General features: G+C 40.1%; 1 protein-coding gene across 1 annotated transcript; it reads right to left on the reverse strand.

The window, feature by feature from the left end:
- Positions 1-4,734: 4,734 nt before the first annotated feature.
- Positions 4,735-24,299, reverse strand: LOC130915269 (akirin-1-like). The gene is made up of 5 exons (XM_057835192.1): positions 23,933-24,299; positions 6,369-6,515; positions 5,435-5,563; positions 5,287-5,358; positions 4,735-5,211 (listed from the first exon to the last, which is right to left on the reverse strand). The coding sequence occupies exons 1-5, from the start codon at positions 24,138-24,140 to the stop codon at positions 5,201-5,203; spliced, it is 567 nt and encodes a 188-aa protein (XP_057691175.1). The 5' UTR covers positions 24,141-24,299; the 3' UTR covers positions 4,735-5,200.
- Positions 24,300-24,537: the final 238 nt, after the last annotated feature.

Consider the following 24,537-nt stretch of genomic DNA (forward strand, 5'->3'; position numbering starts at 1 on the left):
CTTCGTTGCCACTACTAGTTTCGTTTTGGGCTGTGAGGAACATGCTACGGAGCGTGCGTTACAGTGGCTTCGTTAGCTCTCACGTTGTTATGACACGCCCGTGACGATCGGGTAATGACGGCGACTAGTAGCGGTTCTGCCGAAATGCATGGGAAGTTGAGGCAACCACGACCGTGAGAAGTGCTTGTCCATATTATATCATGCGTGCGGTCTCGATCCAAGTGCGCTGTGTGGTGAATGACACAAGCGCAGCATGTGAAGCAAAATATTAAGCAATGCATTGAGCTAGGCATTAGAAGCCGATTCTTGTGCTCGCGATAGCCGAATTCTATTTCTACTATCGGTTCATTGAATATTTAATGGCTAATTACTGTCGAATGGTAACTTTACTAACGATACATCTGTATCTCTCACCTGTAAAACCGGATATCCGGTCGTATCGGTTTATCGTTCTCAAGCTTAGTATTTACCATAATTACGACACCATATGAAGGCAGCATTTCACTAAGTGTGTCCAAACTGCAGCCCGCTGTCCGGTTTTTGACCTGTAGCCAGTGATAAAAATGGCCTGCACAAGAAGTTGAAATTCAACCTACATTGTTGCAGTTCTCTGCTTTACCATTAGATGGAGCTAGTGATTTAAAAAGTGCCTGTAAAAAAGTGCCTTGCATGTTGAAAACAATGGAGGAAACTCTGGGATTTTTTTTTCAATAAAGTAATATAAAAAAATAAAATAAAAAATAGAAAATGCAATTTCCGCAGAAATTGTGATTGTAGCATTACTGTGATCATTGGTATATTGGGTCACTTCTTGTTGATTTGAGGGCATTTCGGGTTCACTTCCTGTTCATATTGGGTGACTTCCTGTTGATTTTGAGGCATCCGGAGTTACTTCCTGTTGATTTTGGGTCATCCCAGGGTCACTTCATGTACATATTGGGTCACTTCCTATCAATTTGGGGTTATTTCAGGGTCACTTCCTATCCATTTTAAAGCATCCCAGGGTCACTTCCCGTACATATTGGGTCACTTCCTATTGACTTTGAAGCCTCCCAGGGTTACTTCCTGTACATATTGAGTCACTTCCTGTCGATTTGGGGTTATTTTAGGGTTATTTTGTTGATTTTGAGGCATACCAGGGTCACTTCCCATTCATCTAGGGTCATTTGGGGTCACTTGGGTTAGAAACACGTTAATTTGTGCCGGATTAACATCAGACACCTCTTGATTTTGGCCTTCCTGTGTTCCGGGACTTAGTTGGGCAGATCCAACACCTCTCATGTATAGAAAATAATAGTAATATAAAATGTTATTTAAAAATGTATAAAATTAAATTACATGCATAAATTAATTTGCAGAACAAAATCCCAAGAATTGTATGTTGTTTATAAAAATTTAATGTCATTTTAAAGAGTCGAAAATTTGTTGACGCACTGAAAAACTGTACCAACAAATCACGCCCCTGACATTAAAAAAAAACTTGTGGAAATTTGAGGCATCTTGGGAGCAAGCAGCCAGGATTGAATGGTATTTCAACATGCTAAAAAGACAGTTGCATTTCCTGTCTTTTTCAAAAAGAAGGAAGATGGATCAAAACGAGTCAGAAAAGAAACAACAGGCGATGAGGGCAGCTGCAGCAATCATGTCAACGGGCAGGACCAGGTGCAGCAGGTGGCTAGCGCCGCAGCAGCTAGCCAGGTTCACGGACAGCCAGCCAAGCCGGGGCAGGAGGCTGCTACCGAGGCAGCAGCTGGTCAGGTTCAGCGCCATCCGGAGTGGGGCCAGCTACAGCGCTAGCAGTCAGCCAGGTGGACCACCAACAGCCGGAGCAACAGCCCAGTACCCTTATGGGAAATTCCGGTTTGGCTTGCACAATTTGCAAGGCGCTGGGAACTTTGGGGCCAGAGGTGGGGGGGTGAACCTCTCAAAAGAATGGGTTTGTGTTATTGTAATCTGATTTTTTTTTTTTATGTTTTACAAGTTAGACCTGTTGAGAAACTAATTGATAACTGTGTACTGTAAGTCCCACCTGTGGTTATGTGGGCAATTCCCCGTGCTGTGCAGAGAATAGCCTAAATAATTGTAAATTTTTGTCATAACATTTATACCATAGATATTATCTGAAATTGAGGCTTGTAAGTCCCACAGCATGGCAAGTGGGCATTTGCGTGCCGTTTTCAGCACCATTTTCTGCGTATGTTCCGGGACCTATGCCCATCTTGTCATCCTTGCGCTGTCATATGTACTTTGCGTTCCGGCACCTTATGATTTACAAATTAAGCACTGGTTAGTAGAGGCATGCGAAATTTCCGATTCTTAGATTATTCGCGATTCGGCCGTGGAAGATTCGAGAACGATTCACAAACATCCAAATTCCGATTATTGAATTATACCAGGTAAAGCAGAACTAAAACACAATCGGTGCAGTCTTCAGGACGCAATGAGGAACGGACGGAGAGCAAATATGTTCAACTCATGCCGCTAGATAAAAAAATTAATACCTGACTGCGGCCGACAGCTGGTTCAAACAACGCCCAGTTGCTAGTTGCAACAAACATACGGCCACATACGGCTATAGTAGATATCACATATATGTAGAACTAGATCTAAATGACAGACGACTGCGGTGTTAGAACATATAAAAAGAACTAGATGCGAAACGACAGGCTTAGTAGTTGCCGCGTTGCAAACAGCCGCCATCTTAAAGCTGCTCTAGAAGGCTCTGTTGTAGCGAACCTAATTAACTTTTTATCTGAAATACTCCTAAATCAGCAAAATCTTGACTTAAGTTTTAAAACTTTGACATATTGTAAGTAGACAGAAGGGAAATTTTGGAATAACGGGAGCAATTTTAACAACTTTAGCGGTTGATTCACATCATTAAATTAATTGTAGTTTAAAGCTGCTGAAACAGAATGGGGACTTGAGTATTTTATTTAATGTTTTAACTGTTAACTTGATACATAAATATTAGTTTGGTTTTGCCTAATAGGATTTTAAAACTATTTTGGAACTCATGTACTAAACATTAAAAGGGGGGGTTTGGGTGACATCAATAATCGATTTATAATCGAATCATAGCCTCTGAATCGTAATTGTAATCGAATCGTTAGGTACTCAAAGATTCCCACCTCTACTGATTAGATATCTATTCAATTGGAGTGAATTGAAGTTTTGTTGCTATTAAAATGAATGGCGAATAGGGCCATTGGAAATCAATGAGAAATTTTGGCCATTGGAAATGAATTGGTATGTTTTTGGCAAATTACGGACGAGAAGTACATTTTTTATCAAAAACTATCGAACATTTATGCACCTAAGTATCTTTTTTTTTTTTTTTTTTTAATTGTGTATAAATTAGGGCTGTCAAAATTAACGCGTTAACGGGCGGCAATTCATTTTTTAAATTAATCACATTCAAATATTTAAAGCAATTAACGCATGCGCGGAACGACCCACTCAAGCATTGCCGCGAACAGACTACAATGGCGCCGTTGGAATGGACGCAGGTGTTACCGGCACCCGCCAGGGGAGCTGCTGTTATTTTCAATGTGACCGGCTTTTTCAGATTGAGCAGTGAGGAAGAAAGTGGTCGAGCGAGAGAGGGAGCGAGAGAGTAGAGAAAGTGCGCAGTTAGCGCAGGCTCAAGTGCGGCGTCCCCCACATGCTTTTGTTTTGTTAATAAAAGTACCCACAAATAGCCATCCAACGGCTCTCTGTGTTTATATGGAAATCGGATGAACCGAGCCAACCGACAACAACGAGCCAAAATGAATCGCCGGTCCATAGCACCGCCAATTACCAAGAAGGACGAATTGGTACCGCATGCATTTATTTTGAGCTGCGCTATTTAATGGGATAAGCGGTGGCATCTCTTCCACAACTGTTATTGCTATTGTGGCAAGTGACATGAGGAAGAATACCTGGAAATTATCTTTTTCTTAACCCCATGTATTGTACTCAACGCAGAGAAGATATACCATTTGCAGCAACCACTGTGACTCATGGTTGCTCAAATTCCCATCATGCATTTGGGCGGATAAGAACATTTAAGTCGCTACAGTATCATTTAGTTTATCATTTTGTGAAAGCACAACAAAAATAATATTCCTATCTCTCAAAAATAATGTTCACAAAAAGAAAAGCGCTCAATGCAAAGAGATCTGGCATTCCCAATCAAAATAGCTATGCAAAATAATACTCTATTCAAACATTAAGTTTAGCTCAACAAATACACTAGATGGCAATATTTCGTCACAATATACAAACTATCAAAATTACTATAACTTGTACTCACATTTATCTTTTAAGAATTACAAGTCTTTCTATCTGTGGATCCCTTTCACAGAAAGAATGTTAATGCAGTCTTGTGGATTTATTGTTATAATAAACAAATACAGTACTTATGTTCAGTATGTTGAATGTATATATCCGTCTTGTCTTATCTTTCCATTCCAACAATAATTTACAGAAAAATATGGCACATTTTAGAGATGGTTTGAATTGTGATTAATTACGATTAATTTTTAAGCTGTGATTAACTCGATTAAAATTTTTAATCGTTTGACAGCCCTAGTATAAATGATGTAGACAAATTTTAGGACGAGTTGTTAAGTAACTATCACGCCCCTGACTTACACAAATGTTCTGTACATGAAAGTTATCAAACCATACTAAATAGGAAACATTTCCTCAACAACATTGGATGCAAAATGGAAAAACTCATTTGACAGCTTTTAAATCACTGGACTTTTTATTTCTTCAAAGAGGCGGAGGGGAAAAAAAATAGAGCACATTCTCATTTTAGAGAGAACGGGTGAGCGAGAAGGGAGGACATGAGGCGTTAAATACAGCTGTTCAATCCAAAAAGCTTCCATCACATGAGCAAAGAAGCTTTTGTCATTGACAGCGCCAGGCCAGAGAATGGACACGTGAGGGATCGGTTTCAGTCCGTATTTTCAGAGCGAGTGAAAGACAGGAAAGCTGAAAGAAAAATAAAAGGTTGGGGTGCCGTGACGAAGGTTGTCTCTTGAGATTTCCGCACATTTTTGGCCGTCAGCGACAGTTTTGGATAAAAAAGCGGATAACCATGGCACTGTGTGTATGTGTGGGCGTGCAGAATGTGGGGATAAAAATGACAAATCAAGCAGTAGTAGTAGTAGTGTGTGAGGGGAGAAACTGGAATCCCAAGGTGGTGCGTTCAGGAGACGTCTGCAAAAGAATGAACCAAGTGTGAGGAGTCCCAGCCCTTATTTTTACACATGAAAAAGGTGTTTGTGTACTTACAACTAGCAGGCCGGGCACCGTATCTTCGCATGATCTGATCTTGTGTGAATTTCACAAATGATTCATATTGTTCTGTGGTAAAAAGACCAAATGTTGAACATTGCTGGCCAGTGGAGTATCCAGCAGAATCCATATAGTCGTGGTTTACCTGAGAGTTTGATGTTGAGGATGTGTTCGTACTCCTCGCGGATCTTCTCCTCGTGGTCTTTGAGCAGACGCTCGCACAGGTAGCTCACCTGCTTCAGCGTGAACGAAGGCTGGTCCCGTCTTGAGGCGCCTGACCAAACAAAGGGTTTCCAGTTAAATGTTTTCTAATATAAAATCAGTTCTTCCACAAATTTTAAAGTCAACGTTTCAAGATGTCCAGGCCCTGCAGGAGCAAAGCACTTAGGCTTTTAGATATACCGTATTGGCCCAAATATAAGACTGTGTTTTTGCATTGAAATAAAACTGAAAAAAGGGGGGTCGTCTTATATTCGCGGTCTAGACATTATACCCATTTACGACGCTAGATGGCGCCAGATATCATTGAAGCGAATGCTGAATGATGTTCTGTCATAACAGATCTGAGCTACTCTCAAGTTTAACCAGTTTGCATTATTTTATTGCAATGTTTTTCCTCATTCAGATTTGTTTCAAGACTACAGTTAGTTAGACCTCACTTTGATGGTTATTGCAGTTATTGCAATTTTGTTGTTTTATCACAATAGATTGGTTTATTTACATTTCAAAAACCAGAAGCCATTCATTTACGAATGTGATTGCACATATTTAAAGGTTCAGATATTAAGATTTGAATGAGGCAAAATAACATGCTTTTTCTCTCAAATATATTGGTATAATCATTTTTGTCAGATGCACTGTAATTATTTTCTGTATAAAAATTAATTTGGTGTTTAAAGTCTTTTTTTCAAAATTGAGTCTTGAAAAAGAGGGGTCGTCTTATAATCAGGGCCGTCTTATAGTCGGGCCAATACGGTACTTTCCTATATACACACACACAACATAACTGTTGCATTTTTTTGTAAAATGCTGCTGTTAAATCCTGTTAGAGCTTTTATAGTGGGTTATGCATCTTCTACCTGGTGGGGAGCTGGGGGCGTGCAAGGATGTAGATGGGCTGGCGACATCAGAGGGTCCGCAGTTCTCAGTTTGGTTGAAGGCCCCCTCCAACTGCCGCCTCCTCTGGATCCTGCTGTACTCTTGGCGCAGGTTTTGAAAGATTTGCTCTGTAGAACCACAGGCGAAGAAACAAATGTCTTTTTTTTTTATACTGATGGTTTACAAAAAGTAGACCTTATTGTTGTCTGTCCAAGATGCCATTTATAAGCAGACATGTTTCCCCATAAATACACATTTTAATCAAACTGAAGAAGTAAACAAGTGACCAAATTGTGCTCCAGTTGTTGACACATAAGTGCTGATTTGCGTGTCAGTACAAACATGCCAATATTGAGTTGTAAAATTTGTTCAAAGTTCAGGGAAGGTTTCTGTAAAAAAAAAAAAAAAGCAAAGTGATAAGCAAATGCAACCTGATCTGGAGTCAAGATAAAAGGGTTTTTGTAAACTCAAATTTTCTCATCAAATGATGGATAAACAGGGCTTATCGATTCAAAGTTCCACAACTATGGGGGGGAATAGCGCCAAGTGTTCAAAAATTGAATGTTGCAGAAGGGATTCTAGCAAGATGTAAGAAAGGATCTATAATAAACAACTGCCCATTTCCTTATCATTTTTGTAAATATTAGGGCTGCACGATATCCCTTTTTTTAAAAAAAAAAAAACATATCGATTACTTCCTGCTCCTCAAGGCCGATACCGATAAGATAACCGATAATATATGTATATAATTTTTCAATGTATATTCACCTGAGTTTTTGAACACCAGTAGGCCAAAAATACTAGGTGGATTTAGCATGAATTTGCCTTTGACCTAACCAGAATTTTCACGATGACATGAACATTATTATAATGAACAAAACAAAAACAAGAACAATTTTGACTTCTAATAAAAGGGCCCATATTAATGTTTTCCAAATAAATATAATTTGAGTCAATCACAATCAGTCAATATATCATTGACAATGTGTTCCCCTGAACAAGGATCACTGAACTAGTGTTGTCAGTAACGCGTTAATTAGTAACGCGTTACTGTAATCTGATTACTTTTTTCAGTAACGAGTAATCTAACGCGTTCATTTTTCTACACCAGTAATCTGATTAAAGTTAGTTTCCTTAGTGTCTCTGCGTTACGATTTTTTAGAGCTGAAACAAATACTCGAGCAACTCGAGTTTAAAAACTGATCCGAGTAATTTTATTCACCACAAGTATTCGTTTATTTTGACAGCTCTAAGCATCATGTTTTGCTCAGACTACTTTTAATGCGGGACAGCGCGCTGATGTTACGTGCGTAGAGGACGAAGCAAAAAAACAACAAAAAAACAGTGCAGCAGACAACCGCTACACACGACGCCGACATTGCTAAATACTTGCCCGCACGATGCTAGTTGATAGCAGGTAGCGTCTGATGCGTCTCAGAGATCACATGTATGTTGAACTAGATGCGAAATGACAGACTCGGCCGCGTCTGGGCAGCGTTAGTAAACGGCCGCCATCTTAAAGCAGTAGAGCGCTAAGCGCTAATAAATAAGATTAACGTTACTGTCACAAGCTCACGTAACGTTAGCCCTGCGGAGGGCTAGGTTTCTATTAATTATGACCACTGTCGATGCGTGGCTAACGTGTCTTACATACAGACTTTAACATAACATAGCATTGTGGAGTGATGAGGGTGTAAAATAAAAACTCAATAATGCTAACTATCAATTTTAGCTCAGTAGTCATTGCTGGATAAAACACCAAGTAGCACTGGTCCCTAATGTGCTCCAATACAGCCTGTATCATACATTTATTTTGAACACTGCAAAAACTCAAAATCCTATCAGGACTCACAGTTTAGACTAACTTAAAACTTAACTAGAACTTAAAAATGGCTTGACACAAATAGAAATTCAATTGAAACACGTGGGGAAAAAAAATCCTAACTTTTAAGTGATGTGTGTTATCAAGCGTAACGGCATTTTTAGATAAGATATATATATATATATATTTATATATATATATTTTTTTTAATAAGATCTAAAGGTTTTTTGAGTGAAAAGCAGTGAATTTTTTTTTTTATTGTAGTTACATCTGAGATGCAATTGTTCGCTGTTTTCAACAATATACATCGAAAATAAAGACATTGATTGACTGAAAATGGATCAAGATTAGATGAAATGTCCTGTTTTCTCATGTATATTTATAATTGCTCTTCACCTAAAAATATATTTGTTTTATCCGATTACTCGATTAATCGATAGAATTTTCAGTCAATTACTCGATTACTAAAATATTTGATAGCTGCAGTCCTACTATTTTTTTCATCGCCTCATAACGTATGTAAATGAAGATTATTGTAGTCATGTACGAAGAGCATTTTGAATAGAAAATGCTAAAATAAAAGGTTCCCGGTACGTGTTTCCATGACAACCTCTGTTTTGGTCTCGTGTCACATGTGTTGTGGGACTGAAGGCGTGGGCCAGGCGGGTCGACATTGAAGTCGAGTGTTGACACGTTGCGAGGGAATGTTGATCTGTGGATATCCATGAATGAAGGTGAGTATTTTTCCTTCATTCTGGAGGGTATCAGCAAAAGGTTGGACTTCCTACATGCGCGGCCGCTTTGTAACTTTGCTGTAGCAACGGCGGGCAGTCATCGCTCAAAGTTGGCAAGCTTTGTTTACATCATATGCGTGTTGCACATTTATGCCGTGAGGTGATGTGTTCGTTTAGCATCTGTGGGATGTGTTGTAAGTCCGATTGAGTGTAAAGTGCTTAGTTGCCGCCACGTTTTGTGGCCAAATTGACCGCGTGTGTGTGTTGAGAGGACTACTTCCGGGTTGTGGACCGCGCGTATGCGCGTCCACCACCTTTGCAATTTTGTGCAGTCAGTTTGCATTATTTTACATTGGCACTGATACGCTGTTAACCATAAGCCGAAATTCCCAAGTTTTGACATTAGGCTTAATCTTAAGAGTTGGCAGGGTTTAATTGGTCGGTGGAGTTGATTTCAACAAATTCCAAGCAGTTTGTCAGATATTTCTTAATTTCAGGGCTCCGGAGTGGCTAAACTAGCGCGAAATTCTGATATTCCCCTTTAAATTCAATCATCGTAAAGTAAATTACATGTGATGACATTTTTCTGTTGTCATTCTTATGTTGAGGCGGCAAAGGGAGAAAAATGGGTAAAAAGTAACTGACAGATTACTTTTAAAGTAACTTAGTTACTTTGATAATGAAGTAATCAGTTAAGTAACTAGATTACTTTTTTAAGGCGTAATCAGTAATTAAATTACTTTTTCAAAAAATCTGACAACACTGCTGAACTAAAACAAACATACTCAACAGGTATTGTGCTTTGTCAGCAGATAAAACATTTGAGGCTAATGGGGGGTGGGGAGACAACCTACTTTAGCCAGCTATTAAACACTGGCACTCTTCTCCAAAACGCAAACTTACGGTTAAAAGGTGACACTTCAAACATGAAAAATCGCTGGTTAACAGCATTTGCAAACAAAATTATAAATTATTACTGACACCACACGCAATGATAAAAAGAAAATTCACACGCCTCTAGCGATCAGGAATCATTAGTTGTTGACAAAGCGAAATGAAAACCGTGAATGAGTGGAAAAAACACAAGATCAATTTCCTTACTACAAAAATTTATGCTCCTATTGCAACGTACAAGACTATACTAAACAAAGCGAGAATGGCCCTTGTACATCCTCATCAGTAGTATCAACTCAACTCTGGGGGCGTTGCTTGGCAACCATGGCCATGCTGAGCAATCACTCACAGATGCTTCCTTCCGGGAGTTCACAAAGGTGGTTGAGCTAAAAGGTCGACACGCTGACAAAAAGTATAAAATGTTCATCTGAGATAAAATTGTATCTTTTACTAGCTATCATGATAACTCCAAGAAAATTCAACTCGCTCCTCAGTAATTGGCTGAGAGTGGGTTGAGCTTCGTGACAGCTGACATTTAACTCAACACTAAAAGAAGATGCTTGGACAAAATTCCGCGAGACAGACAGGCCTGGCTTGTTAACCCCCCCCCGAAATCCCATGAGGGTCATCTTTGTGAGAACGATACCTGCTGTGCCGAGGTCATGTTGGCAGCTGCTGTGTTGTAATTTAGACAGCCGGAGGGGAAAGTAAAGGACCACCGCACCAGTTCCAACTAGGGACATGTAATTGGGTGGACAAGTGTATCGGAATAGCATCACAAAACAACTAATAAACGGGAAAACAAGCCATTTTCTTCCTGCTCTGAATTGGAATTAGTTTATCGTTAGTAGACATCCAATCCGTTTGAAGTGGGAGGGTGGTTTCGTTCATTCGCTGCCACCCTCCCACTTCAAACGGATTGGACGTCTACGGCCATCAGTGGCAGCCAATGCCAGGCAATGAGTGAATTCTGAGCCATTTTACGTGTCACTTCCAGTTGATTTTGGGTAACTGAACAGGAAGGGGCAGTCTACATGGCGACTCTGCGACACAAAGACGCAATGACTGAGTTGCGGACTCCCCTCGCGTGCATATGGTGCCGGCGAAGACGGAAGGCAAAAACAAAAAATTCTGAATCCTGCCTCCAAAGTGAAAGAATCCGATTGCGGGGGGTAGAGCGGGGCTTCCTCGGCATGCATATCAAAGGCTCCGGCCGCGTGAGACCGCGCTGTTAACGTCAGCACTCGTACACGTCACATTGGGCGTGCGCAGCGCTGCTACTAAACATTAAAAACAGCAAATATGGCGGAATGTCAGCTTTAATTTACTGTTTTAATAATATTTTTAAATTAAATATGTTGAACGTTTCAATTTTTGTGCCTTTTTGAACAAAAGAAAAATGACATCGCTTCGAATGGGTGGGCATATTTTTTTCTGGGCTGAGGGAGCTTGGTGGGGTCAAAGTGCATCATTCTCTGTCGCCCGGTAAATCTGCACTGCCCCCTAGGGCTTGGCATGAATACTACATCGTTTTCATGCGGAATTGCGACATTGTTCAAATGGAGACGCAAATGCAAATTTGAAATAGTTCGTATTCTCAGAGAGTCACCATGTAAACGGCCCCGAAGGGTTTCAAGAATGTCCCCAAATGATTAGAAATTGACTCAAAACTAAGCCTGAACGATATATCGTTTAAACATCGCCATCGCGATGTGTGCATGCACGATAGTCCCATCGCAAGGACGTGCGATAGTTTTTATTTTTTTTAATCCACATACGCCCTGCTTTCTGCTCTGCGCAGAGCCTTACACCCTCCCTCTCGCATTTCTTTGAACCTCACAGTTCAAAGTTCAGTTTGGCAAGTTCAAAGATACAGTTGAAGCGGACGTCACAGCGCAGCAGCTGTCAATCATCGTTTAACTTGTTAAACAGTTTCTGCAAGGAAGCCGCTTTGGAATGAATGTGTGTGTGTGTGTGGAGACGTTTGAGACATATAAATTAAATGCCAGTAGTGATCATGAGGAGTTTGTAATTTCTACATGTCCACCAAGAGTCACAGCTAAGGTAGATAAACAGAAGTATTTAATAAAGCCAAGCATTTTTCTACTTCAGTACTTTATTCTTGTTCAAAAATGATTTGGTTGGACAGTTATGTTTAAAACTGATCGTCATTATTACATTTGAAGTGCTTAAAACCATATACACACACACACACACACACACTTTTTAAAATCATACTTTGGGGAAAAAGTGAGAAAAAAAACATGCCTTATATGTATCTCTTTCCAATGTTAAATCTGAATAAATACATTGAGCACACACACACACAAAAAAAAAATTTGGGGGGCAGGGTGCGCAACTTTGTTGCGGCGGGTTCTGGTCCCTATAGACCCTACCCACCGACATCACAAAACCACGTGCTCGCTGTATGGTTCCGCCCACTTGTCCGTCATTTTGTCTCTGTATTAGCATTGGTTTCAATTGATCGAGGAATTTAAAATGCATTTCATGGAAGACCCGGTGCTTTCTGATGCCGCAAACTCACTGGATGTGTTGCATAAAAGGCGTTATGTGGAAAAGCTTCGTTCTATACAGTCGCCAGATCCATATTTGATGCCCAAATCGATGTTTTTCGACCCACTGTCTTCGCCCTGTCTGCCTGACATCTGCTACGCTGATATTTACAATTATCTTGTCCACACAAAATCAGCCTATTCTCACGAAAATTTGAAAAACTTCAAGAGCTTGGAGGCTTATAAATACTTCGTTGCTGGTTGGGTGAAACAGGTCCTCGTCCACGAAAATTCGGCAGGAATCTATCTTGTGCTTGGAAAGGTGAGTTACGAAATTTTCAATTCAAAATCTTTTGTTATTGCTAACATCCACTGTCAAGTCTAATGTATTTCATGTCGTTTGTCAATGGAGTTAAGGCTTTTAATGTTTATATGGTTTAGAGATAGCACTCTCACTACAAACATACGTGTATGTTGTCGGCGATTAGCCTAGCAATGATCTTAATTGTGGTTATTTGTCAGCCCAAAACCCTCTAAGTATATCTTAAATGCATCTTACCGGATATAAAATGACTACTACATAGTCTGTGGTGATTTTTTGGTGCCCAGCCGTCCATTTCGCTCTCCTCTTTGGATCCCTCGGAATACGGTAAAACTTCAAGTCTCTCCTTCCATCTTCTCTGTTAGTGCAACCAACAGCCACACACGCCTTCACCATTTTGATTATTAATGTTAAGGAGCAGAAAAACACGCCGTAAATAGGAGGAATGTACGTAGCCGTAACAGGTTAACACTATGTTTTGACGGACAATTGGGCGGTACCATTCAGGAGAGCGGAGTTGTGACGTCACGTGGGTAGGGTCTATTAACCGCGAAAAACGAGGGATCTGTACACTGGTCATTGTGAGTCATCCAAAGTCTTTCCAAACAGCTATTCAAGTCATCCAGTGAAAATTTCTTTAAAAAAAATATATATTTTTTTAATATCGCAGTATAATATCGCAACCCCCCCCAAAAATCGCAGCAGTAGTTTTTTCCAATATCGTTCAGGCCTACTCAAAACCAATGCCCACAAGTCTTCACACTCCGAAACCCAAAATGAAACGTCATCAACAATAAGCCAATAAAAGAGCAGAATCATGTGACAGATAGCACTACAACGATTAACTCACGTAGGGCTGCAGCTATCGAATATTTTATTTTATTAGTCGATTAATCAATGGACTAGTTAGTTCGAATAATCGAGTAATCGGATAAGGAACATGAAAAATTAAAATACCTGAGCCTCAAATGGTATAAAATTTATCTATGTACAAATAAAGAACAATTGGCAAACTAACAAAGAAAAAGTCCGCTAGCTCAAATGCTAAAATTTTTTTATTTCAATGTTCTTGTCAAAATGTTCAGCACTAATTCCCACAAAAAACGGCTAAATATAGCTATAAACTAAATTATGAAAGCATTAAAAAAAAAAACAGCTTAAACAGAAACTTAGCTTATGTTGATCTTCAAGGGTATGTAGCGGCAAAGGGGGTGTGAGACATCAATAGAACCATTATGTGCCAAGATAACAAATATTGATAAAGTTAACAAAAAAATCAATCACATTAATGAGCAATTGTCGAAAATAGATCGAAAATGACGAACATTCCCGAAAGTGTTCCAGAAACAGCCGAATGGGGCGGGGACGTCACGACAAGTGATTGACAGTCGAGGCGGAGCCAGGTGCCATTGTTTTTTAACGACGAGAGAGTAGCGTTGGGGTTTGTTTGACGAAAACATCACAAAAATGGTTCAAAACTGCTGTGCTATGTGGTGTACAAATAGTTATTTATCAGAATATAGTATCCATGAGTTCCCGAACGCGAAAAAAAAAAAAGCTGGACTACGCAGACAATGGGTAAAGTTCGTCCGTGCAAAGAGGGCTAATTTTCTAGACGCAGCCTCCGGCATGCTTTTCTGTGGTGCGCAGTTTCCACCTGAAAGCTTCTCGAACTATGGACAAGTGAAATCGGATTTTGCTAAAAGATTGCTGCTCAAAGGAGATGCGGTGATGACCATACACGCGCAGCGACCTAAATGTCCCGAGATATCAAGAAAGAGGACGACGACTAGCAAAGGAGGCTAAGGCTAAGCAAAGGAGGGGAGCAGCCAAGCTCGAAATGGCCAGAGTGAGTACTCTTTTATAATAAAAAAATGTCACGCATTGGATACAGGACTGGACAAATGTATACATTATCGTTTGTAAAATATATAGAACAAATCCTTTGATCCCATTCATATTTGTGTCTGTTGGCAGAGCTAAAAGCTATGATAGCGCAATAAATGATAATTATTCTATGCATTCCTTTATTTTGCAGTCACGGTGTATCAGCTTCACTAAAAGAAATGCAAAACAAATCATTGGTGTTTCCCACACGATCTGCTGCCGATGTTTCATCGGTGTCATTGCTCCCCTCAATGACCGTTTCATTACGCTGCATTGGCGTTTGTTTGGGCTCAAATTGGTAACGTAAAACACCGATTAAAGCTTCGTAACTCTCCTCGTCACTATTAGATGAACATTCGTTACGTCCTTCTACGTCGGATTCGTCGCTGAAACTAGAAACGAAATTGTCTGCCATCATCGCCGCCATTCAGTATTAAAGCACTGAGCCTTTTTCTTGTTGAAGGAACACCCCTCACTGTCAATTCTGAATTCTCTTAGGCTACGTTCATACTACAGGTCTTAATGCACGAATCCGATTTTTTGTCATATCCGTTTTTTTGGCGTGCCCGTTCAGACTGCTTTTATCCATTGAGACCGTTCAAGTATTACGCATGCGCACTAATTCGCAGTCCGACACGCGCTAAGCAAGAAGACCCGCATGCGCAGAAGCATCAAAACAAATGACACACGTCATTCCAGGGATATCATGTTTTGCTTTTCAAAAGGAGGACACAAATAACAGACATAAATAATCCCCGTTTAGGCTTATATTCAAAGTTTATATGGATCGATAGCATGCACGCACTGTCCGTGCACGTCACACACATATGGGCAGTTTGCCCCGACTCTCTCTCGGCCGTGTAAGCAATGTTGAAATATTGCTCACTTGTAACAGAGAAAACTAAGCATTCTCAGGCTTATCCTCAACCCATTTTTATTTTTTATGACTGTTGTGAAGCTCAGCCCTTCCCCGAAAGCCGTGTTCACTGCAAGCTAGGCGCTAATAACGCACAGGTGCATCGCTACGGTAACGACTCTCTCGCTATTTGATGACGGAATTGCTGCATGAAATCCGATTTGCGGGACTGGACAGTACAGACCGCCGCGACAGTCTGGAAAAATGTGGCCCAGATCGGATTTAGACCACATACGAAAGTGACCCAGATCGGATTTGAAATGGTCCCGTTCTATGCGACTTGTCACGTTCAGACCGTCAAGTTAATGCCTCACTCAAGTCGGAAAAACACGAAAAAATCGGATTCGTGCATTAAGACCTGTAGTATGAACGTAGCCTTATTGACAACGAGGGGTGTTTCTTCATGAGGGAACCTGGAATATGTGCAGTACGAACACAATGCATCAGCATAAACAGCTGAAAACACCCCTAATTCTCCCCTCACTAGAAGGAATTATATTGACGCAGACGGGCGCTGCCCCCCTAGTGGCCGGTGGCACTCTCTTCACTTGTCGTGACGTCACGCACACAATCTGCCAGATCTCGGGCGCCGGTCGTTTTAGCTTGACAATCGAGCCAAATTTCTCTCATTTTCTTGTGTGTAATTACACGAAGTGGCATGATATGAATAAGAAAGGCATGCGTTTATGGATAAATGATGGAATATTAACATTTTCCCAGGGCATAACATACCCTTTAACAGGGAGCAGTTGGATTCAGCCACGTGAAAAGAGGCAGCCCAGAGGGCAGTGTATCCCACTAATCAATAAAACTAAATGTGAACACTTTCAAAATAAACCATTACAACGCCACTTTAAACGAATACTCGAAGCAACAAAATTTAATTTGAATATTTTTTCTAATCGAATACTCGAGTTAATCGATTAATCGTTGCAGCACTAAACTCAAGTATTTTGATTAGGAAAAAAAAAAAAAAAAAAAAAAAAAGATTTGAACCAAATATTTCTGCTTCGAGGATTAGTTTAATTTTAGTGGCGTTGTAATGGTTTGCTTTGAAAGTGTTTGTGTGTAAGCTTTATTCATTTAGGTGGATACACTGCCCTCTAGTGGCAACAGTGAATATGACATAACTAATCTAAAATGGCTGGATCCAGCTGCTCCTCGTTGAGACCAACATAAGGTAAAATTTTTTTTTTTTTTCAGACCATTAACTGTATTGAATCTGATCGAAAATCATGTCCCCCGTATCGAAAATCGTACCGAACCGTGACTTAACTGTATCGTTGCATCCCTAGGGAACACCATTGCAGAAGCTATGAGGGGGAAAGTTTTCATTTGCCTAAATGCTTAAGTTATTAACAGCAATTGTATTTTTTTTTCTTGAAAAACACATTTTATTTACTCTGTTTCTGTGCGGCATTAATATTGTTGTCTTTTACTTAAGAGGCATGGTCTATTGTTTTTAATTGTGATTTCTTATCGCGTTTAAATGGGTGTACTTGATCTATTAATGTATACTGTATTCTCACTGTGTTATTGTAAATTGATTTTTTTAAAATGGGGGGGGGGGGGGGCAATAATATCTCAGTAATTTATGAACAAAAACACAGCCTTCAAATATCTCCATTTTCTTACCCCAAAATAACCGATGAGCTCATTTAAATTAGGGGTGCACAATATCCATATTTTAAAACCAATACCGATATCGATAACTTCCTGCTCCTCAAAGCCGATACCGATATCGATAACCGATAATATAATTATTTTATGAAATATATAACCTTAGTTTTTGAACACCTGGAGGTTTTAAAAAAAAAAAAAACAATAAATAGTGGTGGCTTCAACATAGATTTGCCTTTGATCTCACCAGATTTTTCATAATTGCATGAACAAAACAGTGCGGTTTACATCTGCACTGCCCGACAGCCAATTAAAAATGAATGCACTTCCATAAACCACAAGGCTTGGTCTTTTCTTGCTTTTATGGGAAGACACTTGTCTTAATAATGTGAAAGTACACATAATACACATATTCAATACTCAATATGCAACAAACTGCACAATACACTTATATACACAACTATTATATGTATAGCATAGCACACTAGCTTGAGCTACTAAAGCATTGGCTGGCTTCCATAACACAACAACTTATTAAGTTCTGTACATATGACCCTTCTCCACAGAAGTAAACATATGGTGCACATCCATATGTGATAGTAAACATAAAATACTTAGACATATTTCCGAGGCGGAAACATAACAGAAAGCATTCACGATTGTCAACGCGACCGCTAGACACCACACTGTGTATGTGAATGAGCTTGTAATGTGAACAAAACTACTGTGACAAAAAATAGATGCAACGTATCATTCTGACCAGCAGGTGGGAGCAATGCCCCGCAAATGGTCAACTGCTTTCCTATACTAGTGTGTAAAGTCACTGTAAACTGTAAAGCCAGCACAATACATATTATCGGTCCTATTAATAATGTTATTGGATTTATCGGGATGACGTCATAATTCCTATTATCGGACCAATAATTATCGTGCACCAATAATTTAAATTCACATTTACTATCACTAGTAAACCTCTACTTCCGTCAATAGCAATCAATAATCTAAGGGTCGGCTATTTTATAAATAAAAACCAAAAAAAAAATTGGGAATGGATGGCTACTGGCATGAAACTTGAGTAACCCCTTCCAAAGAGAAATAAAAAGAAAGCGGAATGACACACTTGTCCCTGAGCAGAAGTACATGATGTGTTTGTCAGAAAACAGCTGTGTGCTTGTGTGTGTATTCTATCAAAGCTTGACTAGTGTGCAGCATGATAGATAAGCACCACTCCCTGCGTCGGCCTACAAACACGTGCTCAACCAGGTCTCTACTCTGGCCATTTGAAATCAACGTAGGGCTTTTTGGAAGTTTTTTTGCAACAGGCATCAACTATTTGGCTGCCATTGACGGTGATAGACGTCTAGTCTATTTGGACTAGCGGCGCTTGCTAGCGGCGCTTGGACTCCCAGTATGACAATATCCACAAAACGTCTCTGGGAGCCATATTTCTAACTGGACTGGAAGTGAGCCATTTTGTCCTAAATCTAATTCTGGGAAGAGTCCATATCTTGCACTTCAACAAAAGACTACTAAGAAATAAGGGTGTGACAAAATGGCGAAATAGTGATTGTGATACTTAGTTTCCCAAAAGGTCATCGATAGGCTCCTGCCAAGAATCGACACATCGTTTTAGGCTAACGATTACGATCTCATGATATGGCGATACTACGATTAACATACATTGGTCAGAAAATCATCCTAGGATATTTTACAAAACAACAATAAACAGAAAAACAAGATATCTTCGTCCTTCTTTTATGACTAGTAGACTTGCAATCAATTTAAACTAGGAGGGTCCGAACGAATGTTCATTCGCTGCCATCCCTCCCACTCCAAACGCATTGGACATCTATGGCGGTCAATGGCAAGCAATGAGTTTAATTTGGGGCATTTCATTTGCTGTTGATTTGCAGTCACTTCCTGTTGAATTTAAAGTACGCACGACAGGAGAAAAAAAAAAAGTCTTAAATAGCATTATTATGTGAATTATAATCATATTTTGAGACGATTTGACTACATTGCCCTCCATAATAAATGTTTTTTAGCTTCTAATATTTTTTTTCTAAATAATATGGGACCTTAATGAAAAAAAAAAAAAAGAAAAATCCAACCTACAAGTGCATTTATTCAGTGGGGGAAAAATCCCACATAAAGAAATAATTATTTGACATCAAATAATGTGTGTCACAATTATTAGCACCCCTGGTGTTAATACTTTGTACAACCCCCTTTTGCCAACAAAACAGCACCTAATCTTCTCCTATAATGTTCCACAAGATGGGAAAAGACAGAAAGAGGGATCTTCAGCCATTCCTCTTTGCAGAATCTCTCTAAATCATCCAGAGACCTGGGTCCTCTCCTCTGTACTCTCCTCTTCAGCTCACCCCACAGGTTTTCAATGGGGTTGAGGTCTGGGGACTGAGATGGCCATGGGAGGAGCTTGATTTTGTGTCTGATGAACCATTTCTGTGTAGATTTGGCCATATGTTTAGGGTCATTGTCTTGCTGAAAGACCCAGTGACGACCCATATTCAGCTTTCGGACAGAGGACAACATAATTTGATTTAAAATGCCCTGGTATTTCAAAGCATTCATGATGCCATGCACCCTAACAAGGTTCCCAGGGCCTTTGGAAGCGAAACAGCCCCACAGCATCACCGACCCACCCCCATACTTCACAGTGGGTGTGAGGTGCTGTCTACACGCCAACAAGCTGTTTGGGGGGCATGCACGGAGAAAACCTTTACTCACTCACAATCATAAACGCAAACTTCTGGAGTTCGCCAAGCGGTATTGGGGCTTCAACCGGGACCGTGTGCTTTGGTCAGATGAGACCAAGATTGAGCTTTTTGCCAACAAACACTCTAAGTGGGTCTGGCGTGCCACGAAAGATGTGCATGCTGAAAAGCACCTCATACCCACTGTGAAGTATGGGGGTGGGTCAGTGATGCTGTGGGGTGTTTCGCTTCCAAAGGCCCTGGGAACCTTGTTAGGGTGCAGGGCATCATGAATGCTTTGAAATACCAGGACATTTTAAATCAAAATCTGTTGCCTTCTGCCCGAAAGCTGCTGGGTCTTTCAGCAAGACAATGACCCTAAACATATGGCCAAATCTACACAGAAATGGTTCACCAGACACAAAATCAAGCTCCTCCCATGGCCATCTCAGTCCCCAGACCTTGTTTTGTTGGCAAAAGGGGGTTGTACAGAGTTTTAACACCAGGGGTGCTAATAATTGGGACACACATTATTTGATGTCAAATAATTATTTCTTTATGTGGGACTTTTTTCCCCACTGAATAAATGCACTTGTATTGAAGGTTGGATTTTTCTCTTTTTTTCCATTAAGGTCCCATATTATTTGAATAAAAAAAATATTAGAAGCTAAAATACACATCTTAACCAGGGGTGCCAATAATTATGGAGGGCACTGTATGCTGACACCGCCTAGTCTGTCATTTCGCATCTAGTTCTATGCATATGCGATATCTACCGTAGCATTATGTCGACGTAGTTTGTAGCGGCTGTCGGCCGCAGTCAGGTATTATTGTTTTTTAAGCTAGCAGACATGAGTTGAGCCAGAGCCGTGAGTTAGCATGAGGTTTACTCTCAGTCCGTTCCTCATTGCGTCCCGAAGACCGCGCTGACTGTGCATTAGTTCCGCTTTACTTGGCATACCTCAATAATGGGAATTTGGATGTTTGTGAATCATTCTCGAATCTTCCACGGCCTAATCGCGAATAATCTAAAACTCGGAACCTTCGCACACCTCTAGTACCAGCAGTATTTATTAGGGCTGTCAAACGATTAAAATTTTTAATCGAGTTAATTACAGCTTAAAAATTAATTAATTGTAATTAATCGCAATTCAACCCAACTATAAACTATGCCATATTTTTCTGTAAATTGTTGTTGGAATGGAAAGATAATACACAAGATGGATATATACATTCAACATACTGTACATAAGTACTGTATTTGTTTATTATAACAAATCACCAAGATGGCATTAACGCTATTAACATTCTGTTAAAGCGATCCATGGACAGAAAGACTTGTAGTTCTTAAAAGATAAATGTTAGTACAAGTTATAGAAATTTTATATTAAAGCCCCTCTTAATGTTTTCGTTTTAATACAATTTGTAAAATTTTCAATCAAAAAATAAACTAGTAGCTCGCCATTGTTGATGTCAATAATTACACAATGCTTAAACCCATAAAATCAGTCGCACCCAAGCGCCAGCAGAGGGCGACAAAACTCCAGAAAACACAAGTAACAAGTGGCCAATGGCACTGTGCTGTCATTTTAATCTGTGTGGGGCACGTGCGTTAATTGCGTCAAATATTTTAACGTGGTTAATTTAAAAAATTAATTACCGCCCGTTAACGCGATCATTTTGACAGCCCTAGTATTTATTAAGGATTTAGTGTAGGTTTTCGGGCAGTGGAACGAATTAATAGAATTATAATGTATTTTTATGGGAAAATCCTGCTCCACATACGACCATTTTGACTTAGAAATAAGGTCCTGGAACAAGACAAGTTTGTATGTAGAGGTACCACTGTATTTTAAATATTTTTAAAAATGACACAAAGCATTACTCGCCATTTGAAAGCTAGCTAGGTGTATGTAGTATATAATTAGGTGTGAAACCCAACGCCATGATTGTTTTCTGCCAATTAGAGCCCATCAAGTGTTGAATTGATCCAAAATGACTCGTCTTGCAAAGTGTGCATTTTTGCAAATTTAAAGCCAAATTACTTGCTTCCTATCAGATTTTTCATAATGGGTGTCATTTTACAGCTATCTTAGTGTTGAATCGGAAGTATGTGAGAGAAACTCCACCTTTATTACCTGCTTTATTTTGAAATGTTCATCGGCAGTCAGCTCGCTAAGCCACTAACCGTAAGCTTTACACTCGGCAAAAAAACCCAACTTATTACTTATTAAAACTTATTAACGTATACTTTCATTATGCATGTGGTGTCAGTTGTAGATTTTGTCTATTTTTCATCATTTGCGAATGCTGTAAACCAGGGAGTTTTCATGTTGAGGTTTGCTTTTGGGAGAAGACTGCCAATCAAGTAGGGGGCCATCCCACAATCTACATTAGTTATTCACAGTCGGTCGCAGCGACACATGCAGCGATCCAACACCGGATTCAGGTTGGAAAAAGTACGGAAGCTGTACCGCATACAAACAGGATTGTCTCAGGAGTGACTGTTTGAGGATTCAAGGTAATTATATTTTTCGTTTTTTCACAAGAATTTTCAACGTAAAAAGCTTCGTGTTGTAAGGCTGCCGCCGCCACATTGACTAACAGACTAGCATCGTACTTCGACATATTTAAGTAAAATAAATGCTAACTGCACTCCCCCCCCCTTTTAACCAAAAAACTAGACCATTTTGCGTCCATATCTATAAATAATTAGGGGATTTAAGCATTTATTCACAATTTTCACCGGAAAAGGTCCGTTTACGTAAGGCGGCCGCCACATTGACTAACAGACTAGCATTGTACTTTGACATATTTACGTAAAATAAATGCTAACTTCACGTTTTTTTTTTGTTGCTTTTAGCCAAGAATCAAGACAGTTTTACATGCATATCTATAAAGAATTCAGGAATTTAAGCATTTATTCACAAGAATTTTCAAGGAAAAAAGCTCTTTGTCAGTGATTCCACTTAGTCAGCTTTGACGGCCACACCAACAATGCAGGCCCCCATATTAATCGGCCCCGCGCCCCGTGTCCTGTCAATATTGTTACGAAGTCAATGTCTGAAGTTCAAATTTTTCACAGAATTTTCATTAGTTGTTACATTTATCATTATTAACGCATCCATTGGAGCATCACAATACAATTAGCCGTAACATTTCGGTTTGATATCGGTATTGGATTTTTGGAGTTTGACAATATCAGGACATTGGTTAAAAAGTCATCCTTGGACAACTCTCGCGTGAATGAATAATTTCATTACAATTTGAGAAATAGCGATTTTTCGATGCGAATCGATTAATTTACCACGACACATTTGAGACTGAATAGCCATTTTGACATTTTTTGCTGAAACCTTTCAGTCATTTTGATCTATTTAGCAACGTGGCTTATCTAAAAGTCGACGATGTTGATTGGTTTTTCGTCCCCATTGATTTGATCGAATTGTTGCTTTAGAAATCGATATACTGTTCCAAATTGTGACACCTCTAATAGCAAATCTGGTGTCAAAGTTGGATGACTGTCACTATTTCTAGGATTCGGGCCCATTAGTCCCTACTTGAGGCTTTTATCCTCACTTCTGCAGCTCGTTTCTTCAAGGAAGACAAGGCAAAAGCATGAAGGAAATGAACAATGCCCTCCCACCCTCAGGAGGAAAGCAATAATGGCAACATCCCCTCACCTCCACCGCCACAATGCAGGATGATTGTGCCAACCTAATTAACAGCTTGAACGTATTTGTCCAACCTTTACCTGCCATTTTGTAACGTCTTATACGACTAGTCGACACATGAGCTTAACATCCTGTCTGAGGAAGGAGGACGTGATGTCCACATGAATAAGTGCATTATTCAACTTCCATTTCAGCATTTTAACGATAAAACAGTTTTATTTCCACTGTGACGCACTTTAGAGTGACGTTCGTCAAGGATATATTTCATATGAGTATATATAGGTCATGAATTACAGTAACTCAACGACGACATTCCCCTCGCGGATGTTAGCATAGCGAGTTCAGCGTTAGCCTCCAACCCCCATTCAAGCAAACCACTCCACCCAAACCCCCCTCCCCGTGACACCCACCCTAGAAAAAGCAAGTAAAAACGAATAAAACCGTACCTGGTGTGAGTCTGTTCTCGCCCGCCACACTCTGCGGCGACATGGAGAGCGTCGAGCCGTCGACGGCGGCGCGCAGGTTGTTGCATCTTTGCGGGGACGGAGTGCCGGGAGTCCCCGGTAGGGGGTTGCACCGTCTCCGCTTGGGAGATTGGGGACTCAGGAGGGCCTCGAACTCCATCGAGCGCTTTAGCGTAGCCCCACAGGCCATCTTCGGCGAAAGAATGGGACGCGAAACCAATGGAAATGAGATTCGTTGAGTGTTTGTGCCGGTGTCGGGCGTCCTTTTCCGGGCTTCGAAGCGTCTTTCTTACGTTCCACAACAAGGGCTTTTTTCCACCTCTGAGAGCCAACAGCCGAGTGAGCTTGCTGAATTTTTAAAACGTCACAATGGTGGAGCGTACCAAATAGAAACAGACAGCGGGGTGATCGTATTGTAGCAAGTTTCTATTCGTCGTCCTCTCTTATTAACTATGCACATATGTGGAATACGTATTTTCAGTGGTTGCTATTAACAAATTCTAAAAAATAAATAAGCGAAGAGTTACGACTAAAAGTATTGTTTTTGCGACATTTTAAATTAATTTCCCCTGCGTTTAGCGTAATGG

The sequence above is a fragment of the Corythoichthys intestinalis genome, chromosome 4 (genome assembly GCF_030265065.1).
Source record: "Corythoichthys intestinalis isolate RoL2023-P3 chromosome 4, ASM3026506v1, whole genome shotgun sequence".
NCBI classification, from domain to species: Eukaryota; Metazoa; Chordata; class Actinopteri; order Syngnathiformes; family Syngnathidae; genus Corythoichthys; species Corythoichthys intestinalis.